This window comes from Pteropus alecto, unplaced genomic scaffold (genome assembly GCF_000325575.1).
Source record: "Pteropus alecto unplaced genomic scaffold, ASM32557v1 scaffold3, whole genome shotgun sequence".
Taxonomy (NCBI): Eukaryota; Metazoa; Chordata; class Mammalia; order Chiroptera; family Pteropodidae; genus Pteropus; species Pteropus alecto.
In genome coordinates this window covers 1,915,399-1,937,647 of record NW_006442484.1, presented here as the reverse complement: position 1 = coordinate 1,937,647, position 22,249 = coordinate 1,915,399, and the positions used below count along the sequence as shown (strand labels likewise).

The following is a 22,249-nucleotide window of genomic DNA, read 5'->3' as shown; positions in this document are numbered from 1 at the left end:
AGCCTTCCTCAATTCCGGATCGATTAAGAGGCAAACAGAAAGACGTGGGCCATACGCAGCTCGAAGGGCCAGCTTTATGGCTCTGAAAGCTGGATTGCAGAATGGGGCTCGGGCATGGGGCTCAGGTGTGCAGCAGCGACGGGCTTCTCAGGGCCCAACTCTAAAATTAGATAGGTTCACGCATCTGTCCCAGGCACTGCTGAAACAGCGCCGGACCTTCAAAACGTACCACACGAACACACAGAGTGGAATGTGTGCCTCCTGCAGCCACCAGCCCCCAGGGGAAAGAGGAAGGAGGTAGCTAAGTTCCCAGAGCCACCACTTTCTCCTCCGAGACTCGCCAACCCAGCAAGTGAGGAGGAAGACAGAGGCCAGGAGCGGTACCTCCCTGGGGTCCCCTCCACGTGACAGGCAGCATCAGGAGTGGGGAAGAAACATCGCTCCCCGTAAAGTATACCCTAAGGAGTTTTATATTGTAGTCACAGTAAGTGTTCAAACATACATGGCCACTTCCTGGCAAGTATAATGCATTTACTATTATTATGCCATCCTCATCACAGGATTTTGTCACACGGATCCCTACAGAGGCCAGGATGTCAGGAAGCTCTCGTTTCTACCACTTCACTGACTCACTGCATGACCTAGGGCAAGCCACTTAACTAGTCAGTGTCTTAATATCCCCATATATAAAGTCAGGATTGTTGACGGGAATGCTCCCCATGGGTAATTCTTCCGTCAGGGGCAGCAATGACTGGATCTTGCAAACTCAGAAAGGGCCAGCCCGCTAAGAGACATCGGAAGTACAGAACTGATCTGCCTTCTTCCAAGAGTCCTTAGCAGATCATGCTTCGATGGAGTTCCTTCTGTTATACACCAGCTAAGAGAGAATCCCCCGATAGCCGGGCCACGCGTCACCCAGAATGTCGAGCGGACTGAGCAACAGTGGACTGCTTCGCGCCTCTTGGATGTCCGACGTCTGAGCAGCTACGCACGCTCGAATCTATATTTTCTCCCATTGACAGGTCCGAGAGGACATATAGCTTAGATTTTTAGACAACGCTCCATGTTAAAAGCCTCTCTTTTTATAGAGGCATATCTTTAGAGCCTCCGTAGCTAAACTCCGGCTGAGTTTAATCCATCCAGTCCTGCAATCCAAACAAGAACCTAAACACAGCTTTGTGTCAGTGTCATCGGTGTTAACTGATATGTCATAAAATCAATTAATTACTTTTAAGAAGCAGTTAAGAGTAGCCCTACAACGCTGCCACGTGAATTATTAAAGAAGACGATGTCAGGGTCCTCACCCCCGCCCCAAACTGAAGCTCTATGTCACCGGGTGGTGAAAAGATGCATTCGGCCCTGAATCCTCAGCGAAAATAGTACAGAGTCGAAGGGGCCAAACTAAAGATAGAAAGTAGCCAGGCTTAAGAGGCGTGGTGCCCTCATCCTCACCTCCATTCACCTGAGGATGGGCAGCCCTGCCTGGTTCTGTCTTTTCACAGAGCCCTGCTCATCCCAGAGGAAAGCCCACGCAAGGCCCCCTTCCCCCACCTGCACCTGCTGTTCTCTGCCGAGACGAGGCCAGGCAAAGCCGCCTGGGTGGGAGGCCAGAGGCCGCTCCCACACCCTGGTTTGCCGCCGCTCGGAATGTGTGGTTCACACCCAGGCACACTCATCCATACATGTCTGTGTAACTGGGAACAACACTGAGACAGATCTGGCGTCTCCAATGTGCAGCGGACACAGATTCCCCAAATGCAGAGAGAATCTCCGCCTACCTCGACCTAGCCTGCACCTCAAAGACTAGGAAAGCGGTGGGAACAGTTGTCTGCAGTTGTGAGCTGGGGGTGGGGGCAGCACTAGCACTAAGGGCTTTATAATGAGTCTTCGTTATTGTGTTTCTTTGGTTTCGATTTGGCCAGAAATGGTTACCATGTGAGTGAGAAACACCATCCATTTATAAATCCAAAGCATCAGGAAATCTGTTAGGAAGGGGACACCTACCCTGCTGCCTGGTTGTGCTTATCACTCTGAAGTGGCTTCTTATATTGTCGGCTTCCAGAACTCTCTGTGCCCCAAGAGTCAAGAACCAGAGGAGGGTCCCCGGCTTCTGGAGTTTACTAGAACCCAGTGATTTAAAGAGCAAGTTGCAAAGGGAGGGGTTTTTTCACTACTCATCACCAGGAAGCAGTTATCTCTTCACTCTGAGGTCTGGGCTGACTCCGGACAACAGACTGGAGAGGACGTGGCAGCTACAGTTCATCATCATTCATTCATTCATTCGCTCACTCATTCATTCACTTATGCTTGCTTGCTTTCTCTTTCTTTTCTTTTACAAAAAGTACTTATTGAGAATCTACGCAGTTCCAAGCACTTTTTTTGATGCTGGGTGCTCTCCAGCAACGAGCAAGACAAAGCCCCTCCCTCGCTATTTCCACCCACTCGGGGGATGGAGGCAGTTGATAAATACGTAGATACAGAAACGCGACAAGACGAACGCAATGATGAAAATAAATCAGTATGTGTCTGATATGATGCTACAGCACAGGGGGAGGGAGTGGCGCTAGGTCAGCTGTCACTTTAATAGATGACAAATGGGCAGCCATGGGAAACATGGGTGGGGCCAAGTGGTCCAAGCAGAGGGAAGGGAGGTGAAAAGGTCCTGGGGCGGAAGTTGGTATATCTGAGGGCTAGAACGGAGGCTGTGGCGACAAGCTGCAGGATACAGGTGCTCTGTGAGGTCAGAGATGTGGGCTGGGCTGGGCCGCTTCGCCGGGGCCTGGAATCCTAGCTCCCTGGAAAGCCCTCGCAGAGGTCGGGTAAGGGACAGACACGATCCGGCGTGCATTAGTCTCCAGGTGGCAAGGAGGCTGCCACTCTTCCTTCCCACTGCAAACCCCAACACCGAGCAGAACGCAGGCCGCTCCTCCATCGGAGCATGGGTTCAAACATGACCACCGGGTCCCTAATCTCCGCAGATGCCCCATTTCTCCGTGCCTCGCTGGGCTGGTCCAGAACAAGACCCCCACTCGTTGGGCTGCTGTCTGCAAGGTGTCTGCTACTCGGTTGCTCGGTTCATAGACACGGGTTGCTGCTAGTGCCAATAACTCCTTTATTCCCTACATTATCCCCAAAAATGCATTTTCGATGTTGATTTTCACCAACTTTTGTTTAGCAAATGTTTATTGAGCACCTTCTCTGTGTCCCCCTGGGTCCTGTGCTACCACGGGGAGCAGCTTTATCAGCCAAGAGCAGAAAGCGTCCCTCTCTCCCAATCAGATGTCCCCTACTACCCCCAGGAAATCCCAGCAGAGGCTCACAGGTCTTGTTATTAACGTATTACGCAATATTTAAACAAATATTAGGAGTCCCAACAGGTGTACGATTCACAGACACACCTACCCACAGTGCCCAGTGCTGGCCAGGTGAGGAGGGCACCCACTCAGGGGGCAGGTCTGGACTGTCCAGTGTGTAGGGGGCTCTGCCCGGTGCTCTCAGAACAGGTGCCAGGTTCCAGTGGGGGAGGGGAGCTTTATTCTCCCGTTGCGGGCTGGTGATGGAGAGGACCGAGGGTGAGAGAGACTTTCGCCTCTGCATTTAGCTTTCATTATGCAGTTCTGGACTTCAGAAAGACAGTTCATTTGTTCTTAGTTCCCAGAAGCCTAAATGAATTCCCCACCAGGCCAAAAAAAAAAAAAAAAAGTTTGGAAAATTATCTCCGTCAGGAAATTACAAAAACGAGAAAAATAAGACCTGGGAGAGGCTTGAGCTCTCCAGCCGGTGGGGGAGAGCAGCATAGCAGCGTAGCAGCATTTGCTCACTTGCCAGACACCGGGGAGCCACGAGGCATGACTCAGGCCCACAACGCCGGCTTCGGTTTCCCAGGCCAGCAGGCAGAGGGAGTCGGAAGTCCCCGAGCCCATGGGAAACAGAGAGGGCTCGACGGTGAAGACAGCCAGCTCTGGGGCTGGTTTGTGGAAGCTGATTTCAGGGCCAGTTTATGTCCATCTTGTTTCGTGGAAAACTAAATTCGTTGGCTCGCTCCAAGGGCCACACGGGCCTGGTCTCATTCACACCCCGGAGGGTATTTGTTTCAAAAAGGAAGAGGAAAAGGGGAAAGAGAAAGGTGGGGTGTGATGTGAGCCGAGGAAATCCGGCGAGAGCACCCACAACCCCGAAGGTCAAGTTTTAATCTCGCAAAGCTGTGTTCACTCCTCTGTAATTTCCAGCCGGGACGTCCGTTCATCCTCTCTCGTGAGGGATGACCAGACTCGGGGAGCAGCTCAACCGGCCACCCCCCGCATCTCCCTCTGGGGCCTGGCAGGACATCAAACAGAACAGCATCCGTTTATTGTTTTTGTTTTTGTTTTTGTTTTTAAGAAATGCGATGTGGTCTCTGTGTTTGCAGTAGCAAGTTCTGGACTTAATGCGAGTGGCATTAAGAAGCTCCCTCTGTGCCCAGAGAAGGGACCCGTGCTCCCTCCATCATCCGTGCCGCCTCCTCTCCTTTCTGGTCCGATCCTCACCATCGGAGGGTAGGGCTTGACGTGAAATATGCCAAAAATGAAAAAGGAGGGACAACAGTATAAATGTTTCTGATGCGATTCAAATGAATTCCATCTGTTTTCCGTATAAAGGCGATATGAATAATTTGAGCGAGCATTAATTTCTCTCGCAAGGATTGGCGCTCAATTCCAGGCAGAGTCATATCAAATGAGAGCAAAGCAAGGGTCTCGTTAAGAGCCTGGCTGTGGTCTGATCACAGTGGACACAAGGAAGAGGACACAGGGTCCATCTACCGAGGTGTCCATGCGGAGGCCTGTGAACAGGACCCTGAAGTCACCCCACCCACAGCGGATCTTTAGTTCAATGCAAGACGAGTGGGCTGCTAGCATTTCGCACCACCCTGGCATTCAGTTTTAATTTGTGTGAAGACAAAGGGCATAAAATAGTTGCATAGGGCAATCTGTTGCATAGCACCTTAAAGATAAAAAACAAGATAACACAGCTGCTCCCCCAGCAGGCATCACCATCACCATCACCGGCACACTAGTCCCAGCCACACCAGTTCCAGGAAGATCTATGACAGCGGAAACAAACCTCGTGACTTTGTTTCCCTTTCTTTAGAAGTATAAGATAAGCCCTTCGCATATCCTGACTCCTTGGTCACATTCAATGTATATGCAAAAGAAGTTCAAAGGCTGCCTTTGACAAATGACCTTTGGAGAAAGATGATAAAACTGCACACAAAAGACTTAAGCAATAAAGACCTACACATTGGGAAAGCAGGCCTGGGGCAGCAGGGTGTGAAACGGTGTTATCTCCAACTTCAGCACTAAAAGACAGTGGCCCAGAGCAGAAGGCTTTATCTGGCCTGCACAAGAATGGAGATGGCGCCTCCCCCCGAACCGTCCTGTCTGCAAAGCCCAGGAAACACCTTGCAGGCGAGTTGATGCAATAGTCGCAGCCCTCAGTGACAGTTAAAACAGTGTTACAACACCACGTTGAGCAACGACCTTGCTGTGTCATCCCCGTCCACGTTTTATACCCCTCGTTCCTCCTGGAGAGAAAAATAGGACATTTTGGGTGACATTTTTTTGGTCCACCCTTTACTTTCAATTTAAACTATTAAAGAGAGGAAAGACACATTCTTCCTTCTTTCTTTCCAATACAATTTAAAACTCCTTTCCTGGTTCACATTTCAGGTGAGAGATGAGTGATATTTATTCTTTGCATCTTATTGCTTTATTTCTTGAGACATTCAAAGGATTCTCGCTATCTCTTCTTGGAGATTTATTACTCAGTTCCTATGACTGGGAGGAGGGGGCTGGAGTTTAATTTATGCGATTGCAATCAGGAAACCAGTTTGAAAGGAAAGAGATCGATTTAGCTTTTCGTGAATTAGAAATTTTCTGTAAATAAAATTTTATAAGACCCTCCCTTTTTTTTCTTTTTTTTTTTTAAAGACGTAACAGCACAGCTGTTGAGGAGTGACAGGTTTGGGGGGAAGGCCACTGAGTAACGGGTTCTGGGGTCCCAGATTGGTCACTGTTCTGGGACCTTGGAAAACCACTCATTTTTTAGAGCTTCCTGTTCTCTCCACAAAGCAAATGGATTGTACGAAGCGCTTGCTAAGACTTCTCACTGCTCATAATGACTGGATCCTATTCCACAGAAAGGTGGCCTTCAAACAGTGTCACCCTGACTTGTCTTATAATAATCCTCCACTTTTGATGACCGTGTTTGGTTTTTCGAAGTACGTCAGCAGTCATGATTTAATTTGATCTTCTCCATGACCGTTTGATCATGGCAGGGCTCTAGACTTGACCAATGAAGAAACTGAGGCCGGGAAAGTTTAGGGGACCTGCAGAGAGTCACAGAGAATCACACGCTGAGTCACCTAATAAATTGAACACTAAGGGAAAAAAAAAAACATTCGAACTTCTCAGAATAGCAAGCAACAGTAAAAAGTGAATTCTATGCACAGCTCAGGAGATGAAGCCAGCCATTAAAAAAGGGGCTTCCGGAAGCAATACTTGCTCTTCCTATCTGAGAATAGTTCTGTTTCATTTATTCTCTTCTATTTCTTTTTTCTTCCCTTTCTTTTCTTTCTGGTATAATAACTGCTGTTATGATTTTTAATTTACAACCAATTAATGGGTTACAATCTGTGGTTTGGAAATCACTGTTCAGAAACTTTTCGCATGGCAGTGTCCTGCTTTTTTCTAAATCAGAAGTCGAGATGAGCTTCTGGACCCACGGGTGAATGCTGAGTGGGGTTGTCCTGTGACGGTGTCTCGGTCTGAAATGATTTCTCTGTTGTGGGAATAATAAATCCTATGATTTCCCCAAGTCTGCACGCTAAGGAAGCATCGTCCTGACAGCCAACCTTCTACCATAGGGCAGCTTCTGACCCTTCTGGTTTGAAAACACCATCAAGTCCTAATAAATAATGGATACTAATGACAATATCAGACACCTATTTGCATTGTACTCCCACTAAAGTCAGAAAGAGACCTGGGGCTGCTCCCTAAAAATGGCATATGGGTCTCTAAATAAAGGGCTTTAATGCATTTTATATTTAAACCATAAGGCCATAGGCTCAAACCCAAATTGAGATGGACTCTGTTCCTTAAGTACCATTCTGGAAAAGTCGTTGAAATATTTATCCATCTATCTGGTTTCTAAAGCAGCTCATTTTCTCGTAGCATACTTCTAGAGTGTACCTGTTTGCAAACCCCCTTGAACTGGGAGGGGCTGCCTGAAGTGAAGGCATCCTTTTGCAAAGTCATGTCTATGAAACTTTTTGAATGAGAACTATGAAGAACAACATTGTTTTTAAAAATACACACAATTCAAAGATTCATTTCTCTGCGCACCTGGCCAAGTTCTTACTCCCCTGCTTCATCTCTATGTGGCTAATGGCAAGGTATTTAACCTCTTGAAGCCTAAGGGGATAATAGTTCCAAACTTAATAGAATTATCAGGAGGATTTAATGAGATGATGTGTGGAAAACCCTGGCCACAATACCTGGAGATCAGAAGTAGCTCAATAAATGCTGGAGACTATCATTATTTATCCACTAAAATTTGCTTGGTCATCATAACCCTATTAGCATAAATAAGGTTTTCACTTTTGACAAATCGATGCCACAGCTTTCTCCTCATAGACTGGACACTTGGTGGATCCTCAAGGGTCAAATGACCTAGTCTCTTGCCTTCACGTAGATGACCCTCCAAACCCGTTAAAACCTAACATAGCCCAAATCCAATGCATTGATAAGCTGTTATTATGCTATCCAGCCTGTCTCTGATATAATAAATTATTTCCTTGGCCTACTAAGCCAATCGATAAACATTTATATATTAGTTTTCTTCTAACAAATAGAAAAGGACCATGTTTACTTTTCAAGATCCACAAATTTGTCACAGAGGAGAATTTAGCTTTTTTTAGGAATGCTGATCTATAACACAAGACAGTGTGCCCTCTCTCTTCTGTTCAAAGCAAAACAGACCTCCAGCAGAGAGAAGGGTCTCTATTCACAGTTCGCTACTGAGGGGTTATATGTACTTTGGACTTCAACATTCCAAAATCTTAAAAATTAATAAAGAGGAGATATTTTTCTATAGGAGGTTTTATTTTTAGAAAGAAAAAAAAAAGCTACTTGATAAGTTTCAGGTAATTCAGCAATGTCTAGAAATTCATCCATACTTTTCTAGCTCCAGATATTTCGAGCAAGTAAAAATCAAGATTCCACTTTTGCTGTATCCATTCTCCATAGTATAGGGATCAAAGCACAGTTTGTTGCTTCAGCATAACTTTCTAGTTCGTATCTAAATTCGTATCTAATCTTACTCACAAGAATTCTAGGACACTTTTAAATATCAAGATGACAAGTAACATTATAATATTCTCATTAAAGAAGTTTTTCTGATGCTGTTTTACCTTATGGCAGTATCACCTTCCACTAAAGACATGTCTCTTAAGGAAGCTATGATTAATCAAATCTTCATTTCTCGTGATCGGAAAAAATATACATTATACACAAAAGAGAAAATAAAACTTCCATGTAATTTTACTTCCTTCTCATTCCTAGTAACCAAAGGGTTAATCCGAGGTCTTAATCCATTTCCACTCTAATTGGGAAGGGTAGGGGGGGAAATCATTTCAGTAACAAAATGGAAATTGCTCGCCTATATATGCCTGAGGCCAAAAGAAAAGAAATGGATTCTCTTGTGAGCTGGGTTACTGAGGGAGAAGAAAATCTACATCTTGCACTTCACTTCATGTCATTGTTCAATTTGCCGGTGTTGAATAATGATCTCCAGAACAGCATGTGGGTCCAGGGAGAGGGTCCGCCTAGGTGCCCCAGGCTGAGTGCACCGGGCAGTCTCTGCCCCTCACTCAGTTGAACGGAGACCTGGCTCTGTCTGACAACTCAGCGTGGTGTTTGCAGACAAAATGTGCAGCCTCCACTGGCATCTTTGGTCAAGTTTTTTTCTTTCCTCCTTAGAAGTCCACTTCGTTGTTTGGTGTCTTCGGTAAAGAAGAGTTCTTGGCTAAACAAATCGTTCCTATTTTAGAAACTATACAATTTTTGCAGAAATGAAATAATCTTGATCTGGGATATTTTGAATTCATCCTCAAGATACATGATCTTCAAATGCACTTGAACTGTTAAAGTAACTAGAGAAACAAGAAAAATGGGAGTGTTTTAGAAAGAGTCTCTAAACATCAGTGCACTCATTGTCAGTAGTTCAAATAGTGATGAACTAGTGTTCATTTGGGGCTCATTTGTCATCACACTTGGGCAATCATCTGTCTTTTGCTCTTGCTATTTAGGAAAAAAAAAAAAAAAAAACCTACTCTGCAAAATATATGACCAAAAAGCCTTCAAGTTTTATTTGTGTGCTTAATCATTCTTAATAATTTTTTGGATGATCTCTGTATATTGCTTTCATCATACCTATAAGTATAAATTAGAAATTAGCTAATAGATACTATCTATTTTCAGGTGTTTTGTTTAATTTTGTTAAATAGCGTTTTCATTTTTCCTCTAGACATTTCAGGAAGAGGTGAACTCTATAGGACTGGCACCATTTATTCATTCAAAAAAAATAGCAACATTTGCTTCAATTTTTAGAAAATAGACTTAAATTATATCATTTTTCTAAGCAGGTCCAAATCAATCAAATTGAAACATTTAAATCTGACAATCATTTTTTGAGAAATTAGCAATGTTTCGTAAGAAGTCTCTAAAAAAAAGTTTAACATTCCATTTCGGTGTATGGCACATTATCTATAAAAATGGAATTATTTCTAGAACATCAATTACATAATATTATTAATATAATATGAAAAAAATGGACTAATTACAATGCAGATATTAGGATTTTTATGAAACTTAAAAAATACAATTATGTAATTACATAGAATGATCGCTTACATTATTGCTGACTTTTTAAGCTATTTTTTTATTTCATACTACAACACAAGATTTTAAAGTTTTTGTGGAGTATGATAATTCCATGACCTCACAAGAAAGAACGAGAGTGATATAGTCTTAGCCCTCTGTTTCATAAAACTCTGTTTTCCAAATTTGAGGATAGCAGAATTAATACGAAAGGATTTGTCTTTGAGTGCTCACAGAACACTCTAACACCAGTATGTGGCAGTTTCTTATTTAATTAATTAATACAGATATTTAAGCAATTCTTTCACAGGTAACTGCACATCTTACTCTTGATTCATAGGTAGACTTCTCATGTTCAAGACAGACGGGTGACTGGGCACCCAAGATCCATCTCAAGTTTTTTCGTTCCCTTTCTAAAGAGTTCTGCTATATTTGTGGGAAATTTCTCTATAGTCTGCGGGGAATCGTAGATAGGAAAATTTTTATTTCCGTGGGAGAAAAAAGCACCAATTTGAGATATTAACATTTGTAACACTAACAACAAAGAGCCTTATAGCTATTAATTCTAAAGGATAAAGGAATTGGACTATGTTTTATGCCCATAGTTTTTCGTTATTATTTTAGTACCTAGTGAATACAGTACATAGTGAAACCTCACTAATTGGGTTGACATGGAGAAAACACAATTAGTGTAAAGGCTGAACTTTAATATTTTAAATACTTGTGGTAATAAAATAAAGTTAACATTTACAAGTAAATATTTGTTTCTCTCTAATCTCAATTTTATGTAAATTATAGAGTAGAACAGGGATGCGTTTGTTCTTTGTTCCCTTTTTTGTTATTTCTTCTGAATTAGTTTGGATCCACTTTATAACAGACCGGAAGCGCCTCACTGAATCGAACTCTTACTGTTTTTTAACTGGAAGATTGCTAACAAATTGACATACTGTGGGTTTTTTTAAAAAAATCTATATGCTATATTTCAAAATAAACCTGTCTATAGGAATTGCTATTTGAGAATGTGTATCATTTCCACACTTTGCAATTCTATTTTAAACCATGACCTATTTTTTAAAAATGAACCTCTTCTTCTAATTTGTGTTGTTTATACGAAATTCATAGAAAATTAGCTTTGCTATGAAAAGAAAGGGATGAGAGACGCTTTGGTAATATTCTTTCAGAGCCAGAAGAAACCAACGCACTATTACAGTCCAGGCTGAGCCCTCGGCGGCTGGTAAACCTTAAGTGGAAACGAATGATGCACGAGGCTGACTTGTGGCTCATCCGTGGTTGTGAACAGTGCATTAGCGGTGGGGACAGTGGTTAGCTGGCCTTTGCAGTTCAGTTGTCGCTGTGAATGTGTGTCCCTCTGCCTCTGAGTCAATCAAGTGATGTTGTAATAAAAATTCTGAACTTTGCTTCAGGACAGCTCACAGGGAAAATGTGAGTCAAGACCATTACTTAATGGGCTTCGCCAGCAGCAGGTGGAGCATAGGGCTCACTCGAGTGCTAGCAGAATAGTAGCAAAATTGCTATTCAAGGTGAATTGTGTTTTGAGTGGTCACCTTAGAGCTACGTTGTCCCATGCAGTGGCCACTAGCCACAGCTAGCTTTTGAGGACTTGCCATGTGGCTAGACTGAATTGAGATATGCTATAAATGTAAAATACACATGAGATTTTGAAGAGTTACTACAAAAAAAAAAAAAAAAGGAATGTAAAAAAAAAATCTCAATAATTTTATATTGATTACATGCTGAAATGAAAATGTTTCGGATATCCTCAGTTAAATAAAATATATGATCAAAGTTAATTTCATTCATTTCTCCTTACTTTTTAATGTGGCTACAAGAACATTTTAAATTACGTATATGGCTCCCATTATATTTCTGTCGGACAGCACTGCTCTCGAATAAAAAAAAAACGCCCAGATGGTTTAAAGGCAACTTGTCAAGATCTAGCAGAGAAATCTGACTGGTAACAGCATCCTGATATAAACCGTTTGTCAAGGTGCTTTTGCTGCCTGCTTACGACTGGGCACTCCAGAGCGAACTGCGTCGGTTCAGATTGGGCCAATTACTGACCCTTAGTTTCTTCGTGTACAAGGAGAAAGGAATAATTATGGGTCGTCTGTGCGAGAGGGTTAGATGGAACGACGCGTGTAAAGCGCTTAGCGTGAGGTCTGGTAGAACATGGTAGAAGACCACGTCGTTATCACAGTTGTCTTAGTCAGCTCGGGCGGCTATGACAAGACACCATAGGCCCAGTGGCTTAAAATACATAACTTTGCTTTGTCACAGTTCTGGAGGCTGGAACCTGAGATCAGGGTACCAGCACGGTCAGGTTCCGGTGAGAACCTTCTTTCTGGCTTGCACGTGGCTGCCTTCTTGCTGTGCGCTCATATGATAGGGGAAGAAAGGGGTAGAGGAAGCTCACAGAAGGGCACTGAACCCATCGCGAGAACCCCACCCTCACGATCTCATTTAAACCTAACCACTTCCCCCCGCCCCACCTCCTCATACATCTCATTGGGAGTTAGGGCTTCAACATATGAGTTTGGAGGCAGGGGCACATTAAGTTCATCATGACAGTTTAAAAAGTCCAATCAGAGATAGCATTTTTGCAATGCTGTTTATCAAAACCTTTCAGACATTGTAGTCTAGTGTGCGCTGGCCACAGTTTTGCTGGATACTGAGCAGTTGCCCTTGCCAGCTCTGAGTGTGGTCCTTGAACCACCAGCAGCAGCAGCAGCATCACTGTGAGTTTGTTGGAAATGCAGGATCTCAGGCCCCACCCCAAACCGACTGAGTCAGAATCTGCACTTAACCAAATCCCCAGGGGTTTCAGAAATACATTCAGTTCATGCAATGCTGTCTGGGAATTTGAAGAGGAGTAAGAAGCCTTAGAGGCAAGGCGTTCAAACGTAGTGGTTACGTGACTGTGTTGGGGTGAGGGTGAGTCAGAAGAGAATCAGGCAACTACACAGTTGGCATCGAAGTCACCCTTGCTCCTCAGTGACCCAGAACCAACTGTGATATAGACTAGGAGTCAAGCAGACAGGGGTCAAAATACCAGCTTTATCTATAATAGGACTTTTGGAGAGCGTGGCTTAGGTACGTGGCTTCCTAACACTGAACCCCAGAACCCAAGAGACTTACTCACTAGCACACAGGCACTGTCTCCCCAAAATGATAAGGGGCAGGGAAAGGCATGGTCAGCGTACTAGTTTTCTATCGCTGCCAAACTAGCAAATTACACCAATCTAGCAGCTTAAACCATACCCATTGATTAGCTCACCATTCAGTATGTCAGAGGTTCAGCTGGGCTCAACTGGGTTCCCGGCTCAGGGACTCACGTAGCCCAGAGTCAAGGTGTCAGCTGAGCTCTTACCTGGAGGCTTAGGGAAAATGCACTTTCCAGGCTCCTGCAGGCTGTTGGCAGAACGCAGTTCCATGTGGCCGCATGATGGAGTCCTATCTCCTTGCCAGTTGTCAGCCAAGGGTCACCTAGAGAGACTGCTGTTTCATTGTTGTTCATGGCTTCCTCCATCTTCCAGCCAGCCCTGCAGGCACATCATATCCTTCTCTGACCTCACTGCTGCCCCGGCCTGAGAAAATGCTTCGCTTCTAAAGGTCTCCTGTGATTAGACTGGACCCGCCAGAATAATTTCCCTTTGGGTGGACTCAAAGCCAACCGAGTAGCCAGTTTCAATACACCAGAAAAACCCCTTTTGCCACATAGGATGACCAGGGCATGACATCTCCTCAGAATCACAGTCCCAGGGATTAGGGTGGAAAATCTTGGGGATTCATTTTAGGAGTCCACCTAAAGCACCTGGTTTCTATTCCCAAAGCTAGGATCCGCGCTCTTCAGTCTTTTATGGTGGAGGATTGAGGGTGTGGAAAGAGGCCACGAAATGTCACTCCACATAGAAACCTGAGGCCAGGGAACTGGTGGTTCCATCACTTCCCTCTTTCCCGCTCCACTCCTCAATATATTCAGATTGCTCTGCCACAAAGTCTAGTTTAAAGGTCACACGGGGGACATGGAGACCATGACGAAGAACATGATTGGTCCTTGAGAAGAAATTTCACCTAAGGCAGAGGATCTGACCCCCTCCAAGATGAAGGCAAGGAGGGTAGACCTTAATCCTACAGGATTGTGCTAAACGGTTTGAACTGAACTCAGGATGCACAGGAAAACACAGGTTCTGCAGAAGTGGGGGGTGGGAGATTAATCTGGAAGTACTGTAGGGAATTCATGGAACCCCCTTTGTAAGAGATCTGGTGAGAGATGGCGAGAACTTGTACCGGAATGGTGGCACGAGGGATGGAAAGGGGTGATAAATTAGAACAAAGAAACCCCAAGGAGGGCTTGGTAACAGATTGGACGAAGTCGAGGATAAATCCGTGGGTCCGAGTCTGGAAACTGGGAGAACAAGGGTGCAGTGGGGAAACCAAGGAGAGCTGGTTCGAGATGGGATCTCATGAGCTTGCTTGTCAGGGACCTGCACACAGCAAATGTGAATGTTCTCATATGTCTTCCATCCAACACACACACACACACACACACACACACACACACACACACACACACACCCTCAACTTTGGGCTCTCTTCCCTCTACCCCTGTACCCCTTCCCCTCCCTCCTTCAACAAGCATCTCCCTCCCCTTCCTGACATCCCGCTGTCTCTGCTCCATGGACTCTCTTCTGGCAGAGGTTCCCATGGTTACCCTGTAGCAAAATCCAGTGCAATCTCTTCAGTCCTCTACCTCGTGTCTCCTTGGCCTTTGGGACATGCCTTTCCTCTCGAAGCTCCCATCTTCCCTTCGTGCGTAAGGCCCTATTTTTCCCATCTTTCTCTTCCTAACTCGGTCTTCTTGGTTGTTGCCTCTCCTCCTGATCATCCCTTAAATCTCAGACTCTGTCAACACTCGCCTGTCAACGCACATGTTCCGTGTACGATCTGAAACTATTGCAGATGTGTGAGGACTCAGCTCGGTATTGCTATCCTAGACCTCTGCCCTGAATTCCTGTTTTTTCCCACCGGCACCTACAATTCTGTTCTGTACATCCCAGCTGCATCCTGATGTCTACCTCCAACCCTGTCCTCGTCCAGTCTTTACTGCTGCTAATGGCACCTGGGCCACAGGTGGGAGCACTTTTCTCTCCCTCCCTTCGCCCCATCTTCCATCTTCATCGTTTCCACCTTAATGAAGATGCTCACGATTCCCGTCTGACAACTTTAGCTCCCCTGCGCCTTTTCTCTGTCTCCTCCGATTCACCTATTCATTTCTGACAGATTTTCCTAAAATGCGTATTAATTATGTCATTTCCCAGATTTCAAGGCTCTGACAGAATCCAGTGCCCTTATGGTGAAGTTCGAATTTCTTTAGGTTGTGTCAGCTGCCAATGACCTGCCTGTGTTCATGTCTGCCAGCATTGTGTCATTTGTGAGCTGCCACTCCCCAGTCTGATCCCAAACCTACACTCCAGCCTGCCGGAACTGACACGTGGGTCTGTTTCACAGGTTCGTGACTTTGTCACACTTCTCCTTCTGCCTGGAGTCACTTCTCCCCTAGTCCCTTCCCATATCCCTAAACCCATTCTTGAGCCTTCTCAACCACCTGGTAAAAATCTACCCAACCTCCAAGAGTCGAATCAAGTTCACCTCTACTAGGAAGGAAATCTTTCCTGAGCCCACCAGGTGGTGCCACCCTCTCTTCCTTCTGTGTCTCCCACCACCTCCCTGGACCTTGCACACATGTGTGTGTCTCTCAGCACCCATGATGCTCCATTGTTCTCATTTATTTGTCCTTTGTTACCAGTGAGCCTAGCACCGCGCCTGGTACATAGGAAGCATTAGAGGATGCTGAAGGGAGGAAAATCGTATCCTTCATTTCTGGGAAGGTCCTCAAGATGCCATTTAGAGGGAGTGGAGGCAGGAAAAGACTAGAAAGCCATTTTACATGTATTAGGAATTTACAAGCCTCTCAGCTAAATAGACCTTGACCTACTGCTCAAATTCTGTAGATTGCCATAAGTAACTTCAAGGTATGACTCCTACAGATTTGAGATTTGCTTGGCGAAGAAGTTCAGGGATATTTTCTGATGGAGACCATGCAACAGGGAAGATAAAAGTAAAAGATGAGGTCAGAGTTTAATTTTTCAGAACTCTACGAAGGACACCCATTAAAAATGCATAGTTGTGGTCAAAAAGAAACATAACCTATCACATGCTCAGACTCATACGTGGATACGTATGTATGTGGGGGTGGGGTGGGGGTGAATGCATAGAGATGAAGAGTGAAGTGACCTTGTCAAGTTTCCTAAATCCTCCAAGTATGAGTTTCCTCCTCTGTAAAATGGGGATGGTAATGGTGTTGTTGCAAGGATTAAGCCAGGCAAGGGTATCTAAAAGCATTTTGGCCATTGCCTGGCATGTAGGAGCAGTTCAATGAGAAAGAGAGAGAGAAAGAAAGGGAGGGAGGGACCGAGGGAGGGGGAAGGGAGCTGGAGCACGGGCTATAGGCAGATTCTGCTCTCATGGTCGTGAACACGCTTCACCTACAGACACCTGTCTCCTCCCGCTTCCCTCTGCTCCCATCTTAATGTTGCGTACTGTGTTCTCAAGGCTACAGACACAGGACAATCAAAGAAAGGTTTCGATGACAAAACATACACACCTTTCAAAATCTACTCACTTTTGCTTTTGTTCGGGGGTTTAAAAAACATCTTGGCTTTTCTCGTAGCATCGCTGAAACGTTAGGTGCCTGGACGAGACTCTTCTTTTTCACTCTGCTCTTTCTATTTCGCACCCTTGGACATGGAAAGCCTTCTCAGAGTCTCATGAGAAAATCCCCAGGGTGCTTGGTTCTGCTGGGTCACTTTGGCATAAATTCAGCTGTCTGGTCAATCTTACTGTTGTGGATTCCCTCGATCCATGCCTATTAAAACTAAACTTACTTCATTATGCATTTTGTTACTTCTTACCTTTTCATTCATGATTAGTGCAAATGATTCTTTCCCTGCCTTTTTTTTTTTTTTTAAATCTTTATGGAATCATTTTAGGTGCATGTAAACTACAATATTGGTGTTTTTTTTTTTTTTTTTAGGATGCGCCTTTGAAACTATACATATTTCATCCCTTTCATCTTTCATCATAGGGCAGTCCTTCAAAACCTCTTATTATTTTGGCTGCTTTTTTTTTTTTTTTGCTTTGGCAAAAATATAAAACCAAGGAGCGGCAAATCTTGTTCTCCTGCTTATTTAAACAGCGTCTGGAAATCTGAAATAATTACCTCCTTTCTTAGTTTTAAAGTTTTTTTTAAGCTATATTGTACTAATATTGTGGAGTGGAGTTGAAAGGTTTAGATCTGCAGTATTTGAAATGCTCAAATCCCGAGGCTTTGAAAAATGGTATTTCCTCCATGGTCATCGTTGAGTGCTGGCCATTATCAATATACAAGGCTAAGAGAGTAATTTCAAGTTCAGAACATTACACAGAGATATTCAAGGGAAAGAAAAGCAGCTTCCTATGACTTTGCTTAATGGATTTAGCTATAACTATACACGCAGCAGTATATAATAAGTGATTCCTATTTGGAAATTGTCATATGACAATTTTCAATAAAGGATATCATCTGTTATTTCAAGAATGAGAAATGTGAGTACAAATAATCTACCCTCTTAGCTAAGGGAAAGAAAGGAAAGCAAGCAAAGAGGGAACATTTCTAAAATGTCCTATCCTTGGAAGTAATGTTTATCAGTTTGTTTATCATGTTTATCATGTTTATCAGTTTGTTTCCTTCAGCAGATGTATTCCAAGTTGTTTATTGTCATCACTTTAAATCATTTGTATTTTCACTTCTTGCATTTAGCCTCTGCTGTATTACACATTTTAAAATGTTTTTGCATTAAGGTTTAGTTTCAGTTTCATCTTAAATTCTGATTCATTCCTACACCCTCCAAATGTATTTCTAACGTTCATTAAATAAATCACATTTATATCACAGGTAGAGCTTAAACAAGGTGATTCTATTAAAGATTCAATATTAGCCAGCAGTGGAAAATGCTGGTCGAAGGAGCATAAAGCCATGTGCATCTGTGACAGATCATTTTTTATTTGCTGATTTACTGTTTTAAGCTATTTTTGTGCCAAAGCTGGACAACATGCTATAAAATCTCTAGTGCTAGAAAGTATGAGAGGCAATAAGCTAGCAAAAAAAAAAAATGAGAGGGGGAAATTTAGTTTTTATACATGCACTTATTGCAATTAGAATGAAATTCATTAACTATAAGTCAATTTGTTTTTTGTTATCAGTATGGTCATATAATTATTTTTATTTTTCTCCTTTCTGTTCTTTCAGAATGTATACACGGAATGAATCCATCTAGAGAAACTCACGGTATGTTAGATTCCAAATTATATTTATAAAATATGCACATTTGTATATATGTATATACGTGATTTAATCTATGTATCTTATAAATATCTTATGATATAAATTAACCAAATAATTAAGCCTTCTTTTGCTGATTCAGAAATATTTAAAAGCTCTTCTCCATATAGTAAATGTCAAACCATATAAAACATTCCAGCGAAACCTTAAATGATACCCTCAGTGCTATAGCGTTTACCACAGATGCACTCTGCTGTTATTAAATGACTCTATATGACTCTCTGGAAAAAAAAAAAATAGAGCTTGGTTTCTATCTGTTAGAATCTAGTTTATTACCTGTGTTATGGCAGTGGCAATGTAAAATTTTTATTAAGGTAAAATGTTTACTAAGCATACCTAAAATTGCAAAGGATTAATTTTGAAATTTTCTCAGTTTGCTACTTGCGAGCTGCACAATTGACTTCCAAAGTTAGAGATAGTCACACGTCAACCCCAGCATCCTATGGAAACATTCACATGGAGGAAGGAGGCAGTGGAAGAACTAAGGAGTTAGATTTCAAAAGGGAAATAACCTCAAAGCTCCTCCAGAACGAGGGGTGGGGGATACTTAATTTAACTGCAATGTTGAAAACTGGATGCTGCGTCTAGTAGGTTATTTGTACACACATGAACATGTTACGCTTCATCAGAATGTTCTCTTTCTCTGTGACGTAAGTGCCAACTGCAGTAATTTGATTCAGAACCACTAGCAAAGTACACTCTCTGGTTTTTGTTTTCATTTAAAGGGTATTGAAAATAGAATTCTTTCAGAAATATTAAATTTTTAGAAATGTTATTCTTGGAATAGATTTCTCGTGGAAGGGAATTTTGATTTTAAGAAAAACGGTTGAGATTCTAAATTCCATCTTTATGCATATTTTATTTTCGAGAGGGTTTTGAAAAAGGAAAAATGTAGAATACTTATTTTCTGAGACGACCTACAGTTTTATATTGACCTAAAGTTGTAGAAGAAAAACGTCAATGAGCTGTCATTATTTTCCAAGGAAATTGTTATTTTTCCTTCAACTAACCAAATACTACTTTTAAAATTCACTGTGAAAACTTACATTCCATCCCTGTTATGAGCCTTTTTGAAAGTTCCCTCATGCAGCAAATTGGGAAGAATCTGTCATATAGCATCCGCCCAACACATCGCTTCGTGTTTTTTGTTTTTGTTTTTTTTTTTTGTTTTTGTATTAAGGCTAAAGTAAATTTCAGTATTATTCCAGGGGAACACTAGGAGTGAGCGTGGTAGTTTCCTTTCCTTTCTCTCACAGAGAGGAAGAGGAAGGAAAAGTCTATGCTGCCGCTGAAATTATTGGTCTTGGTGGAAAGGCATTCATTTCGTACACGATGTTACTGAACTTTAGTAGCTCGGTATAAAGCCCTTCACACTAAGGGGTTCCCGGTATCCCTTAGTTAAGTCCCACGCTACCTGCTTTCCATTCATTTTAGTTCCCCGAGAAGGAAGGCGCCCTTTTTGTTTGTTTGTTTCTGGTTTGCAAGTGTGCCCCGCCGAGCGCAGTTGGAGCCAGCGCGGGTCCGGGAGCCCAAAATGCCCCGCGGCCCGGTTTAGAATAAATCAGCAAAAACTTTCCTTGCTATTATCGTCCTCGTCGGCGTTCGATTTCGGGATTTGTTGGTTGAGACTCAGCTAAGCAGAGCCCACGGTGCTGCCCTTGAAAGTCTGCACTTGGTGCATCTATCGCTGTACCTCTCTGCTTACTAAGGAAGGGAACTTGACTCCCGCCGGGAGACTGCCGCGGAGCCCGACCCGCAGCCCCTCGCAGGGTTTAGGGTTTCCAACCGCCCGAGCCCCAGAGGAGCCTTCTCCGACCTTTCCGAGGCGAGGATGCCCCAGTCCCTCCCGAGTCCAGAACCCATCTTCAACTCCGCCGCACCCCGCGCCACCGGGGAGGTCCCGGGGGATGCACTTGGCGCCGACTCTGCATTTGGGCGGAGGCACAAGGGTTTCACTGGCCCCGAACTCGCCTCCAGAACCCGCAGGGCCGAGCCCGGGCAGGGGGGCGGCAGCCAGGTTTGGTGACAGTGCAATATTTAAAATACTGCACTCGGCCAACGTGGAGAGCAGATGTTTGGGGGTCTTTATACTGGAAATGAGGCTTCTTCAAAATCCATTTTAAATAAAAATACAAAAGAGTTTTCTATCTGGGACCCCCAGACCCAGTAAAACAAAATGCAGCTGCGTACTGGCAGTTCCCGGAGCGTCCCGGGGTTCGCCAAAAGGAGCGAGGGAATGGGCCCCCCTGGGGAGAAGCGCGGAAGGCAGCAGGGCGCCCGGACGCCTGGAGCATCGACGGCCCGGGACGGGCAGGCCGCGGTGCACGGGCAAAGGGGTTTCTGGAAGGAACCCCGACGCGGGCCCGTTGGGACCCCTGCCCGAGGGTGCCTGCGCCACTAGCTCCGCTGCTCAGCCGCGGAGGCAGCAGGAACGGGACGCGGCTGCTCAGGATGACTCGAGCGGCCGTTTCCTGTCATTTCTCCCCATACTGAAGTTCTTAGAAGAGCGACCCAAAGGCCGCGAGGAGGGCGGGCAGCCGAACTCCGCGCCGTCGGGGGCGTTCCTGGGCGCGCTGCGCCGCCGCCCGGGGCGCCGAGCGAGGGCGGCTGCTGCCCCCTGGCGTCCGGCCTCAGTCCGCGTCCAGCTCCGGCCGAGCGGTGCAGTCCGCCTGGCCTCGCAGGTCCTGGGGCAAGGGAAGCAGCCGGGGCGCCCGCCACGCCCCTGCCTCCGTTAGGCCGCAGCAGCCGGGCTCGAAGAGAGTCCGGCACGGCAGCGGCCACCTAGGACCCCAGCCGCGCGTCGGCCGCGGAGGAAGGAGGCGGCGGGCGGGAGGGGCCCAGCGGGGGGCGCGTGAGGGCTCGAGGGAGCAGAAGTTGAGTTTAAGTTGGGTGCTCCATGTGAGGAGACAGTGGGTGAGCGCCCTCCCGGGAGGATGAGGGACCCCGCGACGGAGGAGGGAACTCCCGGCGCGGGGACAATGCGCCAGGGCGGGGCTCCTGTAAGCCCCGCGCAAAAGCCCGCTACGCCGCGGGGATGGCAGCCCAGGGAAGTTCCCGCCCGTGCGCGAAGCCGGGCTGGTTCGGCGCCGGTGGCCTCTCGCGCGCGCAGGGGCGGGGAGAGAAGTCAGGGCCGTTTCCGGGGAGCTGGAGGTGGGTGTGGGGCTCGAGCGACCCGCCGGCGGGGGAGCCGCTGCTGCGAGGACAGGGAGTGAGCCCAGCGGATGCTTTCCACTTTAGTCGCACGTTCTCTGGGGGTCTCGTGACTTAGAACCCCCTTGGCTGGCCGCTAAGCACGCTCGGCCGGAGCGAGGCGCGCTGCGTAATTAAGGCGCAGCCCAGACACGGCGAATAACACCAATTAAAGAAAACAAGCCAAGAGAGAAAACTAAAAACACAAAAACTATGTTGTGGAGACCGAGAACCGTCTGGCCTCATTAAATGAATCAGCGCCACTCCGCTGCCAACCGAGGCTTGGGGTCCCGCAGAGCTGCTCTCCCGCCGGGCGCTGGGCCCTCCGTCCCCATCGCGGTGGCATCGCACCCACGCCGGGGAAGCGGAGGCTCAGCCGTGGGCGGCCGCCTGGGAGCTCCGGCCCAGGCTCCGGAAGCCTCGCGGCACCCAGTGCATCTCCAGGGCGCGCGGGGCGTCTCCCTCTGGCTGGTCTCCGGGCCCGAGCCGTTCCGGGCCTGAGTCCTCTCTGGGCCGGCCGGCCGCCTGCCTCTTCCTCCACTTCCTCGGTCTCCGGCCCGCGGCCGCCACCGGTGCCGCTGCGCACTGCAGTCCCGGGGCCCACGGCCGCGCAACCGCACGGGTGTGCAAAGAAAGCCGCAGGGCCGCGGTCCGCAGCGGGGCGGAGCCTCGGCGCGGGCGAGCC

The 22,249-nt window shown here is 45.7% G+C and overlaps 1 protein-coding gene across 1 annotated transcript in view; it reads left to right on the top strand.

Moving 5' to 3' along the window:
- RUNX1 (runt related transcription factor 1) overlaps positions 1–22,249 on the top strand; it is a 228,218-nt gene that overhangs the window by 116,608 nt on the left and 89,361 nt on the right. Inside the window, exon 3 of the mRNA XM_025039570.1 lies at positions 18,283–18,321. Within this exon, the coding sequence (XP_024895338.1) occupies positions 18,283–18,321 (39 nt within the window). The remainder of the gene's footprint in view (positions 1–18,282; positions 18,322–22,249) is intronic.